Genomic DNA, 15,958 nt, shown 5'->3' on the forward strand with positions numbered 1-15,958 from the left:
TGGTGTATATGCTTTACTCCAACTCAGAATTACCAAAGAATTTCATTCTCAGCCTTTCTGACCAGTTGTTTGAGCTGGCAGGCTAAATGCTTACGGCGATCTGGGCTACTTGTACTTAGATAAACCAACAAACATACCATAAGATATGCACTTGACAAAACTATTGAATAGTAATAAGTCAGAAAGATATCAGTAGGGAAAATATTATCTGGCTCCTGATTGCATTAGCATCATCTATTCAGTGATGCATTATCCAAAACTATGATGATACATACCAGAAATTGATTACAACTATCTGATATAAGACAACATGTTAATCTGCTATTTTCAACAGTTCAGCATTTCATTAAATCAATCATCGTATTATAAACATTTCTGTCACTTTCTCTAGTTCTCGACTTGGATTCTCTCATGGCCACTTGAGGCTCATTAGTACTGCCTCACTTACACTGTGTTCCAGTCTGTGAGCAGCACAGAGAAACAGACTGAGGTAGTGAGCCACAGTCATAGTCTCCAAAGTACTTCTGTTGACACCATATACCTCCATAAATAGACATGACAGTGTGAAATGATTACTGCTTTGTAACCTCTATCTCTCTAGCTTCTTAACTACTCTAGGAGTCAGAATCAAAATGAAATATTACTTCCAATCCTTTATCCTGTACAAATATGTTTATTTTATAAATGGTCTGGGAATTAAATCTAAAATATTAAGACACATATAATATGCTTCAGCAGAATTACATTATTTTAATAACTTTTATTAAACTATATTTTGGTGAGGGGACATATCCCTAAGTGTTAAGAATGTCATTTATTCAAGAAAGCAAGCAAAAAAATACTGAGGAGGCTTTCTGTTATAGATAGAATCCATCCATAAATACGAGCTCACAATACCATCAGGAAGGTGATCAGTAGACACTTTCTGCATGATGTTTCTTGTAATATTAGTCACTGGAGTATATCCAAGAATTAGGTTAGAGAGAATAGATTTGTCCATAGGGGTAAGTTCTATATCAGGAACTTCTTCGTATTTCTTATTTGGATGCATCATGCTAATTAATATTAACCAAAATAAAAAAAAGAGTGGAAAAAGAATTTCCTACAATAAAGGAGACAAACAAAATGATTATAAAATGTACCAATGGTAGCAAACATCATCAAGATTACTATGCAAATAATATAATGCTAAGGAAAAAACACAAGGACTTAGGGTCTCCTTTCTTACGTACAAAAAGCAATTCTATCCTGAAAAAACTATTGTGTTGAGCATCTCCCCTAACTCAACAGGAAATAGGAGATAATTTTTCCTTTACATTCACTTTTACTGAAATAATTTAAAATTCAAGTCACATAATAAAATGACACAAACGCTATATTTAAAGATCTTACATTACTAAGCATAAAATATAATATGTTTACTTATATATAACATTATTTTTTTTTTCAATGTTTATTTATTTTTGGGACAGAGAGAGACAAAGCATGAACGGGGGAGGGTCAGAGAGAGAGGGAGACACAGAATCGGAAACAGGCTCCAGGCTCTGAGCCATCAGCCCAGAGCCTGACGCGGGGCTCGAACTCACGGACCGCGAGATCGTGACCTGGCTGAAGTCGGACGCTTAACCGACTGCGCCACCCAGGCGCCCCGTATATATAACATTATTTAAATTAACTTACCAAACAGCCCCAATAGGACTCACCATAAAAATGTCTTTCTTCAAATCTGATTTAAAACTCGTGCCTTAATTACACCTAAATTTCTACTATTAATTACTCTGTTAAATTCAATAATGAGCTTTAATAGAGATGAACTATTTACTATTTCATCTTGCTGTTTAATTGTTATGGTGGCTTCAGAAGAAAGGCAATGTACTTTTATCCTTTAGAATTATTAACTGGTTAGGCAGAGTTATTACTTTCTTTAAACTTTTAAAGTAATATGTATCTGTTGGGAACAAATATGTGTCCTAATTTCAGTAGTCCTAAGTAATTCAATCCAGAGTCCAAAAGATGGGAAGTCATGGGGAATAAACTGCAAAATAATGGGCCACAAAATTATCTGTGGAATTTTTTTTCATTCCATGAAACTTGGGAAATGCATGCCTAAAAGTTCAAACTTAAGCACTGATATTAGAAATTAACTAAATTGGGGCACCTTGGTGGCTCAGTCAGTTAAGCGTCCAACTCTTGATTTCAGCTCAGGTCATGATCTCATAGTTCATGAGTTCGAGCCCTACACAGAGCCTCCTTGGGATTCTCTCTCCCTCTCTCTCTGCCCCTCCCCTGCTAGCGCACGCTCTCTCTCAAAATAAATAAATAAACATTTAAGACATTAAAAAAAAAAAAGTTAACTATATTTAAGAACCATTATTAAAATGTTTAACATTCAGAAAACAATAGGTAATTTAGGTACTTTTCTGTGTTAACACAAGTTTTTACTTCACAAGCACATTAAAGGGACCTAATGATATAAAATTATACTAGAAATGTATCCAGAAAAAGAAATCACCTCTTAAAGATGGAACATATCAATGCAAAAACTGCGATAAGGCATAAGAAAGAATCATTTAACTTACCTGAACACTACTTTTTTTAGTCCTGCATTTAATTAGGTAATTCTTCAGTAGGAGTGTTCTGGTCTGTCTCCAAACTCCCACCTCCCTAATTGCAGTAGCCATGTTTTCTGGACCAGTCTATTAAAAGAGTAGATTAAAAAAACAAAAACAAAAAAAACTGGAACCCCACAGTCAAGCCCATGCCATTTAACAGCAAAAACAAACATTTGTTTCAGTCTCAGGTTAGCTGGAGGTAAGCATATTCCAAGCTGTCACTCCTATCTGGACAAAATGAATGGAACAGCAACTTGAAGACTCTGAAAAGTAAACAGGAACCAAGTAAATGTGAACCAAGATGGAACCAGAATTCAAAATCCCCACAACCAACAGTGAGCTCACCACCTGTTTCTCGTCTTTTAGTATCCCCCAAACTGAATGCATCAGAAGCAGGCACTGGTGCAGAGAAAGCAAGAGCCAAAAGCTCTCTGGCTTGAGAAGTAGGGAAGCCTTTTGCTCAGGTAGAGTGCGGAGATATCCAATCTTTTTTTTCCCCCTACATTCTCCTATGCCTCTCTCCCCAAGCAACTGCATGATAGTAGTGTCAGACTACAGTAATGAAAGCTTGATGCAGCCCAAACTCTGAGGCAAGGGAACCTTCCTCTCCATTAATTGGAGCTATAGTTTCAAAAGGGTAGGGCCAAATCCCCAGGTGTTCTATCTCCTGTCGCTGGGCCCTGGATGTGGTAGATGCAGTTGCAGAAGTGTGTGGCCCAATGGGACAAATAAACCCTAGCTTTCTGGTTGTAGGATGGCAAAGAGAAACCATGGGGAATCTGAAAGCAGTAGGGAGAGCATATAAAAAGAGGAGCACAGGAAAGCAACAGAATAAAAATGGCTTATTAACACCTAAACGGACCCCCACGCTGAGCACACAGGGATCTAATCCCATTATGTGTACCAAAGACTTGAGGAATAAAAGATAGACTACTGCCCAGATTCAGTCTGACTACTGGGAGGCATACACAGGACAGATCCAAACCACACTACAAGGGCTTCTGAAAACTAAACTGAAATTAAAACCACAGCTCAAAGAATGCAGATGAAACATAAGACCTGAACCTAACCAGGTTGACAGCATGTCAAAAGTATCAACACTCTCCATGCACTTAAAACAAAACCCAGGCTCATACAATCCAAAACAACTCGACCAAAAAAAAAAAAAAGCATGTGGAAAATATCAACTCTATTAAGAAAAGAAAAATCACGGATACCAATGCCAAGATAACAAGTTTTGGAATTATCGGACAAAAACTTTAAAGTATTTTAAAAGTGCTCCAGCAAACAATAGTGAGCACTCTTAAAAAACAATAAAAAAAAATCTCAGCAAAGAAACAAGACATAAAGTAGCACCAAATATAAATTTCAGAAGAGAAAAACATAGTAACATAAATAAAACCCAGAGAATGGCCTCAATAGTATAATGGAGATAACAGAAAAAGTCAGTGAACTTCACAGATCAATAGAAGCTATACAATCTGAATCACAGAGAAAAACATTAAAAAAAAATTAACAGTACCTGAAAGAACCATGAACAATAACACAGGTCTAACATTCATATTATCAGCATTCCAGAAAGAAGAGAAGAGTGTTAATGATGAAAAAATATTTAAAAAAATTATTGGCTGAAAACTTCCCAAATTTGGCAAGAGATAAAAACCTGCAGGTTCCAAGAAGCCCAGTAAACCCCAAACAGTATAAATCAAAGGAAATCCATACCCATACATATAATCAAACCACTAAAAATTGAAGACAGTGAAAAATCTTGAAAGCAGTCAAAGAATAACCATGCATTACCTACAGAGGAATAATGATTTGAACGACAGTAGATTTCTCATAAGAAACTCTATAGCAAAACTGTAATAGTCATACACTGCTGGTGGGAGTGCTGGTTCAGCTGCTGAGGAAAACAGTTTGTCAGCTCCCCAAAAAGGTGAACAGAGAATTGCCATATGACCTCACTATTCCACTTCTAAATATATACCCAAAAGAACACTTCTACGTATATGCCAAAAAAACTGAAAACAGGTATTCAATCAAGTGCATTTCATGCAGGGTCACAGCAACACTATTCATTCTTGCCAACAAAAGACTGAAACAGTTCAAATGTCCATCAACAGATAAATGGATAAACAAGTTGTGGTATATACACACAATTAAATATTATTCAGCCATAAAAAGGAATGAAACATGCTACACTGATACATGCTACAACATGGATGAACCTCCAAAACATTATGTTAAGTGAAAGAAGCCAGACATAAAGATCAAATATTATGTGATTCCATTTATATGAAATTTCCAGAATATACAAAGCCATAGAAATGAAGTGCAGATTAGTGGCTGCCAGAGGCTGGGGAAAGAAGAGAAAAGACAGAAACTGCTTACTGAGTAATGGATCTTACTTTGAAGTGATGGAAACAAATTTCATCTTAATAATTTATCTATTTATTTTTTAACAGTATGACCTAACTCATTGTCACAAGCCCAGTATCCCCCTTCCAGCATAACTTTACCCTCTGGAGGTCCTTGGAGCTCTTTCTGCCAGTAGATCTCTGTTGGAGGTATCTTAGTTTTTCAAAGAGGTTGGTTATATTAAAGCTGAACTCAAGAGAAGTGGCCAGGGACTCAACTGCAATCTCTGTGGTCCTTATTCCAATTTGCTTATCCCAGTAACCCAGTCTCTGCACACCAAAGGGTGTTGAGAGGGCAGCTTGGAAGACACAACAAAAATGTCCCGTTAGGCCATCTTCTACAACATTAATTATTGACTTGTTGTATATAAACCTATTTGATGGGGGCCACTGGGGTGACTCCCCTCCAAAACAAGAACAATCTATTCCAAGCTGGCTAACCATTTCCACCTACATTAAAAAAACAGGCAACTTTTTAGAGGCAGCTTGTCTTACCCAAAAAAGTAAATATAAATTAAGTTTGGATTAAATAAATGTCCTCTTTACATGCACAAAGAAGATTTTTTTTAATTCAACAGGATTATAGACCACTTTTACTGTTTGTGTTTTTTCTATTCTCTCAATTTTTCCATTAATGTTACTTATATATTTAAAAAATTACACAATTAGATGTAGTGTAAAAAAGCATCAAATAAGTAAATTAAAAACAACAAAACTAAAGAAGTCAATAGAGGATACATAAAAATAAATTCTTTCAACAGTCTCATTAATGTTACATCAGATTCTCTAGATACTGATAATCATCTCTAGGCCAAAAAGAAGAAACGAACAAAAAAGAAAGAAAAACTACACTCATTCAAAGATGATTTACTACAACACAAACAGAAACATTAACCAGTACAACAAGAACATTCTGCCAAAACATATTGATTTAGTGAGCACCAATGAATTATTCATTCAAATTGAATGCTGCATGCTTAAGTCTTCATTTTTAGAAAACAGGCCTCTCATAAAACAGTTGATGGACTCACAAATGCTTTGCTTCCTTGAGAAGTGCTCTCTGAACTCAGGGTTTAGTCTTTAATAGGCTTGTCTGAAGTCCATGAACTTCTGCACCCATCCCACCACTAATCAGAGCTTTTTAAAGTAAAACTTACCTCTACCTCCCACTCACCCACCCACCATGCCAAGAGACAGACAAACATCACCATCACCACGACTACCACTCTACAGCTACCCCTGAGCTGTATCAATGAAATTTTCTCCTGGCAGTATGAAATTGTTAACTAAGAGATCCAAAAACTGGAGTCATGGAAACAGTTACATTAATGGAAACATTTAAGAAAGAAAATTCAGGGGCGTCTGGTTGGTTCAGTGGGAAGAGCACAGGACTCTTAATCTGGGGGTCGTTGAGTTCTAGCCCCACATTGGACATACAGCATACTTTAAAAAAAAAAAGGGAGAAAGAATGTTCATGTACTGTCGGTACTAAGCTTTCCCCTAAAGTATGAAACCTACTGTGCCTAAGACTTGGTTTTTCTTTCTTAGAATGTGAAATGCCCTATTATCCACCCACTGTATTTTATTTTCACATAAGTAGCCAGAATCAGATTCTATTTCTCACAAACAAAAACACTTAACCAATGTAACAGTGTGTGTTCTTAACCCCATGGTTAGAGTACTCATAAGGACAATATTGATTTTCAAAGTGAAGCATGGCTTGAACAAAGGGGAATGTTAAAAATTTCCCCACCTCCCCTTCCTACTAAGTGAAGAATTCCACAGATACTTACTAATGGGAATGTGTAGGGACAGATAAAAAGTTGAGAACCACTGAATGATGTAAAGGTCTTCAAGTTGCTTTAAAATAGTATTAATAGGGAAATGTTTCTATAGAAGATAATATACAGAAGATAATATAGAAGATAATATAATATAGAAGATAATATACAGTGACTTCAAAGAAGTCATTGGTATCTAGTCAATCCTTGGTTTTATGTCCTTTCCTCCAAAGCAATCAAAGCAAGGGATTATGAAAATCCCTTCATAAGCAAAAGGTGCTTTTATGTTGTTTTCCTTCTGCTCCTGAGCTCTATTCTTTGGGTTGGTTTTTCTTTCCTCACCCTTTTCCTTAGTCAAATGGTCCTGCATGACACTGTGCCCAGGTCTCTCAGGGAATACTTTCTACTTATTGGCCACATAATCTCATCAATCTGAGGCTCTGTTGACCCGTCATCATCTGTCATCCCTCTCTACCAAAAAGATTCAAAATCAACACAAACATAAACTAAGCTAGCAGTTTATTTAATAATTATAAAAAGAAGATACTGCATCTGCATTTGACTTTGATATTTTAAAAAGATTTCTATTTTGAATTAAGAGATTTTCAATAACCTCTTTTTAAGAAGAGGTTAACCTATCAGGTAAAATCCCAACCTCACCTCTTCGTCTACTTTCTTTTTTTTTTTTTTTATAAATTTTTTTTTTTAACGTTTTATTTATTTTTGGGACAGAGAGAGACAGAGCATGAACAGGGGAGGGGCAGAGAGAGGGAGACACAGAATGGGAAACAGGCTCCAGGCTCCGAGCCATCAACCCAGAGCCTGACGCGGGGCTCGAACTCACGGGCCGTGAGACCGTGACCTGGCTGAAGTCGGACGCTTAACCGACTGCGCCACCCAGGCGCCCCTCTTCGTCTACTTTCATCTCAAAGAGTAAGTGTATGTATGTACTTATTTTTTTTTAAGTTTACTTCTTTTAAATGCAATAGCAAGCAGAGGAAGGGCAGAGAGAGAGAGAGAGACACTGAATCCCAAGCAGGCTCTTTGCTGTCAGCACAGAGCCCCAGGTGGGACTTGAACCTACAAACCGTGAGATCATGACCTGAGCCGAAACCAAGAGTCGGATGCTCAACCAACTGAGCCACCCAGGAGCCCCATAAGTGTATGCATTTAAATTTGGAGGCAGTGCGAGCCCTCAGGTAACTACTGACTTTCCGCATCCTGGCACTATTCTCCCCTCCCCCAGCACAAATATCAAAACAACCAAAACACGATAGGCTATAGTAAATCTAAGCATTATCTTCAAACATGCTGCAAGAAACTGGACTCAGTATAAACACTCACATAATAACGATACCAAGAAGACACTCCAAAGTCAACAATCACAATCACCAGAATAACGCCTGATGTAGTAGAATGGTTAAGAGTGGGACCTCTGGAGCCAAACCAACTAAACGTGAATCCTGCCTCCACCACTTACTAGCCTTGAGACTTTGGGCGAGTTACTTAACTTTTTTGTGTCTAAGTTTTCTCACCTGTAAATGAAATAATAGTATCCCCTTCTTTGGCTTATTGAAATGATGAGGAGAATTAATACATGTAAATAAAAATTAATACATGAAAATGGTGTCTGCCACATGGCAAGCAATGATACGTGTTGAGGACTATGGTATATACAATCGGTACAACTAATATCCTCAAAAGATAACAAAGAATATCATATTCATGAAACATGAACAAGGCAATTAAGAAAAACCTACTTACAGAACCTGGAAATCAGACTGATAGAAGACTTGAGTCAAGGAAATCTCCTAGAATGGATGGTGAAGGACAAAGGGACTAAAACGATTACGAAATCTGTTAAGTAATTATAAAGATGGATCAGTATAACTGACTATAGACAGCAAGATGGAGTCACTCATGTCAAGCAGGGGCCTGTGTCAAACGGTGACGCAAGCAGGTAAGGTACTGACTGCAGCTACCAGATATCGCCGAGACCAGTGACAGCTGACGACACCCAGAACTGATAACAAGGAGAAGCAGAGGAGGTCTGCAGGGCCCAAGACCGATTAAATCCCTTTAAGGGAGGGTTTTTGCAGCAAGTGTCACTCTTCAGACACGACTCCTCCAGGTCCGACAGATCAGAAGTAGCTGCTGCTGAAGGCTCCGCCCGACTGATCTGCGAAGAGGACCGAGACCCCTCACTGCTCAGACATAGTAAGCAGTAAGTGCCGGGAGCTGACCCAGACCAGGCCCAGCCAGGCCTTATCTCAACAACGTGCCCACTGACTGACCTCATGTTCGGTTCGTTAACTTCCTACCCTCTGTGTTATCTTGTTTGTTGTGTGACTTGTCTTAGGTTTTGCTTTGTGTGCTGTATACGCCAAGTTAGTCACATGGTGAAATGTCACTGAGTTTGGAATCCTGAAACTGCTTTACACTTATGTCACTCCTGCTCTATGACTGAGTAAAGCTGACATTGTGGAAAGACACAACTCATGTGTGCGCCTTCACAGCGTGCTCATGACCCTGACCTACGCAAAGTAACGTTTCTTACATTCATGAGCTCTAGGCTAATCATGTGAAAATGTTAAATTTCAATAACCTTGAAGTTATTAAAGTTATTAAAACATCTTAAAGAAGAAAAGCCATTGGTTGCTTGTTTCCTTCCTGACATGAAACACCTGGTTTGGCGGTCTGGAAAAAATGAAATATTCTTAATGTTCATTCTTCATATACCTTTGAGTTTAATTCTTCATCAACCTTTCATCTAAACAGTAACTTCAAAGCTATAGTCAGGTTTTTGTCAACAGACGCAACGATGGACAGATCTGTGATCCTCACCCCTCCAATCCGGCGTTAAGTAGGCCCAACTGAAAGAGGCCATCGGGATAAATCTGTCAAGGTCTGCCCTGCCTAACAATGCGAAGTACTAACTCTACTCTAAAAGATTCCTGGCAAATTATGGGTGCTTAGTAAAATATTTTGCTTCCTCTTCTAATATTGAGACCTTACTGGCTCTGAGAATTAATGTTTGTCCTTTGGGGAAAAGACAGAAAGAAAAAGAATAAAAACGGGATGCCTGCAACTCACACTGGTACGGTAATCACAGAAGTCCCTTCTTCTCACTCCCATCCCCCACTCTTCTGCAGGGTTGCGAATGGAAGGATGTGGGAAGGCAGTGCTTTCTGTACTGAAGCCAAAGAGAAAGGGCTGGTCTCTGAGATGAAACCAACTCGTAAGGGTGGGGGAATGAGGTTTCCTGAAAGAAAGGTGGAGATCCATCCCACGGAGGTAACATGAAAGTGATGCTTCTGACAGAAGTGCATAGCTGAAAACAAGGCTGCAAAGTTAGAAATGAGGTGTGGCCAGCAAGGGGACATCTGTGAAGTCTTTAACTTCTCAGGTGCCTTTTCCTGAACCATAAGAAAACCCATATTTAGCACAGAGCTCCAAATGTCCTCTTCCTACGCTATAATTCTTTTTAATTATCCCAGACTTTATAGCCTTATAAAGGCATTCAAAAGAATAAAGGGAAAAGGCAAGAAAGGATGCTTAGCCAGCCCCACATTTGATATTGTAAGTGGGAACAGAATCACACAGACAATACCCAGGAGCACACTTACTAGTGACACAGTTCATGAAAGTCATGGCAGAGTTGGAAATGGTGGAGAGGACCATACGTCACAAGCAGCTTTTTTTTTTCTAATTTTTTTTTTTAATACTTAACCTATTTTTGAGAGAGAGAGAGACAGAGACAAGCTTGAGCGGGGGAGGGACACAGAGAGAGGGAGACACAGAATCCATAGCAGGCTCCAGGCTCTGAACAGTCAGCACCGAGCCCAATGCGGGGCTCGAACTCACAAACTGTGAGATCATGACCCGAGTCGAAGTCAGACGCTTAACCCACTGAGCCACCCAGGCGCCCTTCAGCTTTTTGAATAGACAACACATAGGACTTTCTCTTTTGCAGCATATACCAGAAAATGATCTTTGAAAGCACAAGCTAATAACTGAAATACAATAAAACTCCTAATGGTGTATTTTTAACAAAACATATTTCTTGGAAAACATAAAACCTGATATAGTTCCTTGGGGCACCTGGGTGGCTCAGTCGGTTAAGCATCTGACTCCAGCTCAGGTCATGATCTCACAGTCTTGGGTTCGAGCCCACGTCTGGCTCTGTGCTGACAGCTCCGAGCCTGGAGCCTGCTTCGGATTCTGTGTCTCCCTCTTTCTCTGCCCCTTCCCTGCTCATACTGTCTCTCTCTCAAAAATAAATAAACATTAAAAAACAAACAAACTTGATATAGTTCCAGCTCAAAGCCTTACCAGTAGAGTATCTAAAACTGTCCAAAAAAGCCAATTCTTAACTGCTAAAAACAATAACAAAGACATAGAAATAAGGGTACAAACTTCTTTTGAAGCATTTTAATATTACTTTTCATTGTTCTGCAGCATAACTGGGGAGTACACTGTTTGTTGTAGAGCTTTTAAATAATAATTAGATATGTTTTAAACACCTAATATCACAAAATGTTTAATCAAGTACTGAACTTTCCTGGATAAAAACAATTCATCCTAAATCTGTAACTTGCAGGAAAATTCAAAGCCCACTAAAGCCCATCTTCCTTTTCTAAAGTATTAACTTAAAATAGAGACTAAAAGTTATATAATCCCATATTCAATGTCAAATATTTATTTATTAATTTATTAAACAAATATTGACTATACCTGCTATGAAACATATGTTACCTTTCTCAAAGCAATAAAAAATGCACAGGAGTCTTACAAATAATTGTTACAGAGAAATAATTTGGAGTATATTACTTTTATTTCTGAGAGAAATGAATTCAGATTATATCCTATAAAATAAAGAAACTGAATCATCTTGGTAAGAGATGTGGTCAGTCACCTTTTTATCAAGCTTCAAAGATATTTGGAAAGGCTCTTTGCTGAAAATGTTCCCTATCTCCAACAGATAACTGTTAGAGATTATTCCTACCTCACCCAAGCAGTGCTCATTATCACTCCTTTCTTCCATATCCATAACCAATAAATTAACTGCATTTACTACACTGTGCCATCATCACGATTTGTTTACAAGTCTTAATCTTGAACTTGACCCTGAGATCCTTGACAAAAAAGACTGCCTTATTTTTCTTTGTTTCTCTACCACCAAGAGTGATATTATAACCAATATCTTCTCACTGCAAATTTCTTTATCAGGGGTTGCTAAGAGTCCTTCCAGATCTAAGGTCTGCAAACTACAATGCAGGAGGTAGGGGCTGAATCCAGCCCACAGCCTGTTTTGTACAGCCCATGAGTTAAGGGTGTTTTTCACATTATTAAATGGTTAGGGGGACACAAGGAGGGGGGGAATCGAAGAAGAATAATATCTGTGACATGTAAAGTTACATGAAATTCAAATTTCATGTCTATAAATAAAGTGTTATGGAACACAGCCAAAGTCATTCGTTTCTGTATTGTCAATGACCCCTTTTGTACTACAACGGCAGAGTTCACTGATACAGACACCATATGGTCCACAAAACCTAAAATATTCACTACCCGGCTCTTTACAGAAAGTGTGCTGACGCCTGTTATTGATTAAAGGAGGAAAAAAAAAAAAAAGAAAAGTGGTACATTCACTTAACATTTACTAAGAAATTTATGCATCAAATAAAATGGAAAAAAAAAATAGACACTGTCAATGACTTTGCAGATAGGTAAAATTTACTATAATGTCCTAAGTCCAATCGGGGAAAGAGTGGAATGGACATTTCAGGCAAAGAAAAAGAATGGAAAAGCTAGAATCCCAAAAGGGTATGACTTGTGTAAGAAACAGGGATTCCTGTGACATGGGGGCATGGGCAAAGTGAACCGGGGCAAAGACGCAGGTGTCTGCTCTTGGTGATGGAGATGGGTCGTGAACTACCTTGTAAGCAAAATTACACACCTTTATCTTGTGCACCCGTACATAGGACCCTACATTTCCTCTACTTTGTTTTTCATACCTAAGAATAATTGTTTAATTGCCTGGCAATCATGTATTTCACTAGCTCCTTCGTTCTCCCAATCCCCAAACCTCCACTCACTTCTACCAACAGCCACACCCTCAGATTAAAACCTTGGCTCCTACTTCACTGAAAAAACTGAACGGCAATCGGAACAAATTTCCAAAACGCCCCACTATCTCTCCTATTCCTTCTACCTACAGCTATGCCTAAGATAACGTTAAATATTTCAACAATGGGCCATTTCGGCCTAAACTGGTGGACTCTTGTTTTCTTTAAAAATCTGAACCGTAAGAGCTCAAACAGAATCTGGTATTTAGGGTTTATTTTTTTGGAAAGAGAGGTTAAGAGCATATTTGGCAGATGAAGTGAAAGAAACTCCTGCCAAATTACATCACTGGTTTCTCAACTAATAAAAGCACTGTAAAATTTAACTTAACAGGGGACAAGCCATAAATACTCTCTTCGCATGTTTTAAAACTGACCGAAGGGAGGGTAATAATAAAACAAAATACCGTCCACGTGATTTAGCCTAAATCTGATGACACTATTTTTTTGCTGAAAACAACGGAATGGTCCCCACAGAACGCATTACCCCATCCCTCCTCTTACGCGTAACAGGTTCCTAAAAGCTTGAGCTTACAACTATTCTAACCCAGTTAATTCACATGCTGGTAAAGATTACGAATTCGTAGAATATTACAAAATTATTTTATATGATCATCCTCTCAATTGACTCAAGGGCAGAGTTTATAAATCGTATTCATCTTGGTACTCTTCCCACGTAGTATCTGGAATACGAAAGACACTCCAATGATCACGTAAAATGTTAATAAATGTGCTTTTACCCCGACCGTAAGACTTCCTTACATCCAACCCCGTCTAAAGGGAAACAACACGGGAACAGCACATACTGATGCCTTAACAGTTTGCCTTGTTAGGTAGTCTGATTTTAACCCAAATACCCCAAGAGCCTCAAGTGTCCTCCCTAATAGTGTTTTCTTGTATGGAGTCTTCCCTGAAGATAACCCATCACATCGCTCTCTTGGGCGGGCACAAAATCTGGTGGATAAAGCCCCAGGATTTAGAGTCAGGCATCCGCGGTTGAAATCTCACGTCCACCTTTTTGCTAGTCGAGACCTTAATAAGGCACTTAACGTCTCTGCGCCCCATTTTCCGCCTGTGCCCCACCTCCTAGGGGTGCCGCCAGGATGAAACGAGATGACAAGGAGCCCGGCTCCCAGCGGGGAGTCCCGCGTATCTTTTCCTCCCGCTCTGTTCCGACAGCACGTCCCCGACAGAAAGCACAGGACCGTCCACATTCTTTCAGACTCATCTGTCTAAAAACGTGTGCTCGGGAAGCCTCGGGAGCACGGCAGACACCCCCCCCCCGCCCCCTTCCAGCCACCAGCGACTCAAGCCGAGGCACCGAAGCCTCCCGCCTAACCAGCCTTCTGGGACGCGGGGCGATTTGGGCGCCGGAGCCCTTCCTCGAGTCTCGGGGATCGCGTCCTGAGCCCGGCGCCTTCTCCTCTCGCCCAAACTCCGGGGGACACGCGCGGTCAGGAGCGGCGCCGAGCGTCCGGGCGCGGGGAAGGGGAACGAACCCGCACTGCATTTTCCCTCCCTCGCCGCCCGGGCGAGAGACACCCCGGCGGGGACACAGCGGCCCCCACGCGGCCCGCCGCAAGCCGCGCTTCCTCCCCGCGGGGAGCTCCCGCGGTCCCCCTCGGCGCGCCGGCTCGGCCGCCGCCTCCCGCCCCCCGGCCCCTGCGCGCCGCCCCTCTCCCTCGCCGGCCTCCCCTCGGCCAGTCACTCCCGCGGCGGCGGCGACATCCACCAACCCCCCGCCCCCAACACCCACGGCGGGCCTCAGGCCCCCCTCACCTCAGGGCCGAGCCGCAGCGCGGCCAGGCCGGGACGCGCTCCGCCTGTGGAGACAGCGCGGGTGACGGAGCTTGCAAACGGGAGTGTGTGCGGGAGGGCGCGGTCCCGCGCGCGCGCGCGCGCCCTCCCGTGCGCTCCAGAGCCGCAGGGCGGGCCACGCGCCTGCGAAGGGAGCGCGCGGCGCCGGAAGCCAGGCTCCGCCTCCTGCCTAAGACCCCACCCCCCCTGGGGGCGGGGCTCCCGGAGGATGGGGATCTGCAGGCGCGCGCGTTCCCGTCGTTCGGCTCGGCGCGCCTCGGCGCAGGCTGGGGTCCATCGCGCCCGCGAGGCCGGCGCACCTGGGGGCGGGGCTCCGGGGGTGGGCGGGGCGAGTGGGGCGCGAGCTCGCGCGCGTACAGGCGCGCGCCCCCAGCCGCAGAGCCTAGATCACTCAGCAGCCGAGGCCGGGTCGCCTGGGTTTTGCACGTTCCTGGGAGAACTCCCCAGGCTCTCCCCGGAGGCACCGGCAAAACAAGGAGCCTGAAGTCAGGGACTCGGGTTTGAGTCCAAACTCTGACACCTAGTAGCGTGTGCCCTTGACCTGCGGCCCTCCCATCAGTTTCCCCGGTGGCGTCTAGTTTTAAGAACCCTTTCTAGTGTGTTTCCCTGCTTTTGAGTGGTTCTCTCCCAGGACTGCATTTCCATTCACTTTGCAGCTCCCACTCTTCCCCGCCGCAGTGTCTGGGTTGCAGTGTCCTCAATTCTCCTAACTGCTGCCTCGTTCCTCTATCGGACACCGACCTGAGACATCTGGACACTGAGGATGCCTTTAGATTCTTGCCCTTAGGAGAGTCTGGGAATGTGGCAGATCCTGAATTTTCCAAACAGCCCGACACGTGGGCATCTGTGGGGGAGACTGTAAAACGCACTTATTTTTGCTAAAGGTACAAACCGATGTTTTGAGTTTTACTGCCCGAAGTGACCTAAATGGTAGTCAAAAGTTACTGTAAAGGAAAGAAAAGCTCACAACTCCAGCGTTACGTATTTTCCTCTACAGATTTCTGTATGGTCACATTTCTTACACAGTTCCTTACTCTGGGGAATTTAACTATATAAAGGCTTTTTAAAAATTCTGTTGATCCTGTGTACGTCGCGTATTTTTACATATCTTTGTTTTTCTGTTTCTCAAAGTTAAACCAAATCTCTCCTACAGTCACTGCTAAGTTCTACCAAAAAAAAAAAAAATCAAGGAATCAGGCTTTATT

At 41.5% G+C, this 15,958-nt stretch overlaps 1 protein-coding gene across 2 annotated transcripts in view; it reads right to left on the bottom strand.

The window, feature by feature from the left end:
* ABCA5 (ATP binding cassette subfamily A member 5) overlaps positions 1-14,914 on the bottom strand; it is a 74,794-nt gene extending 59,880 nt beyond the window's left edge. The window contains exons 1-3 of one of the 2 annotated variants that reach the window (XM_043585123.1): positions 14,715-14,914; positions 2,580-2,696; positions 898-1,102 (exon numbers count right to left, since the gene is read on the bottom strand). In XM_043585123.1, coding sequence (XP_043441058.1) covers positions 898-1,102; positions 2,580-2,681 — 307 coding nt within the window. In that variant the 5' untranslated portion in view covers positions 2,682-2,696; positions 14,715-14,914. The remainder of the gene's footprint in view (positions 1-897; positions 1,103-2,579; positions 2,697-14,714) is intronic. The other variant, XM_043585124.1, reaches the window with a different exon arrangement.
* Positions 14,915-15,958: the final 1,044 nt, after the last annotated feature.

This window comes from Prionailurus bengalensis, chromosome E1, assembly GCF_016509475.1.
Source record: "Prionailurus bengalensis isolate Pbe53 chromosome E1, Fcat_Pben_1.1_paternal_pri, whole genome shotgun sequence".
Lineage (NCBI taxonomy): Eukaryota > Metazoa > Chordata > Mammalia > Carnivora > Felidae > Prionailurus > Prionailurus bengalensis.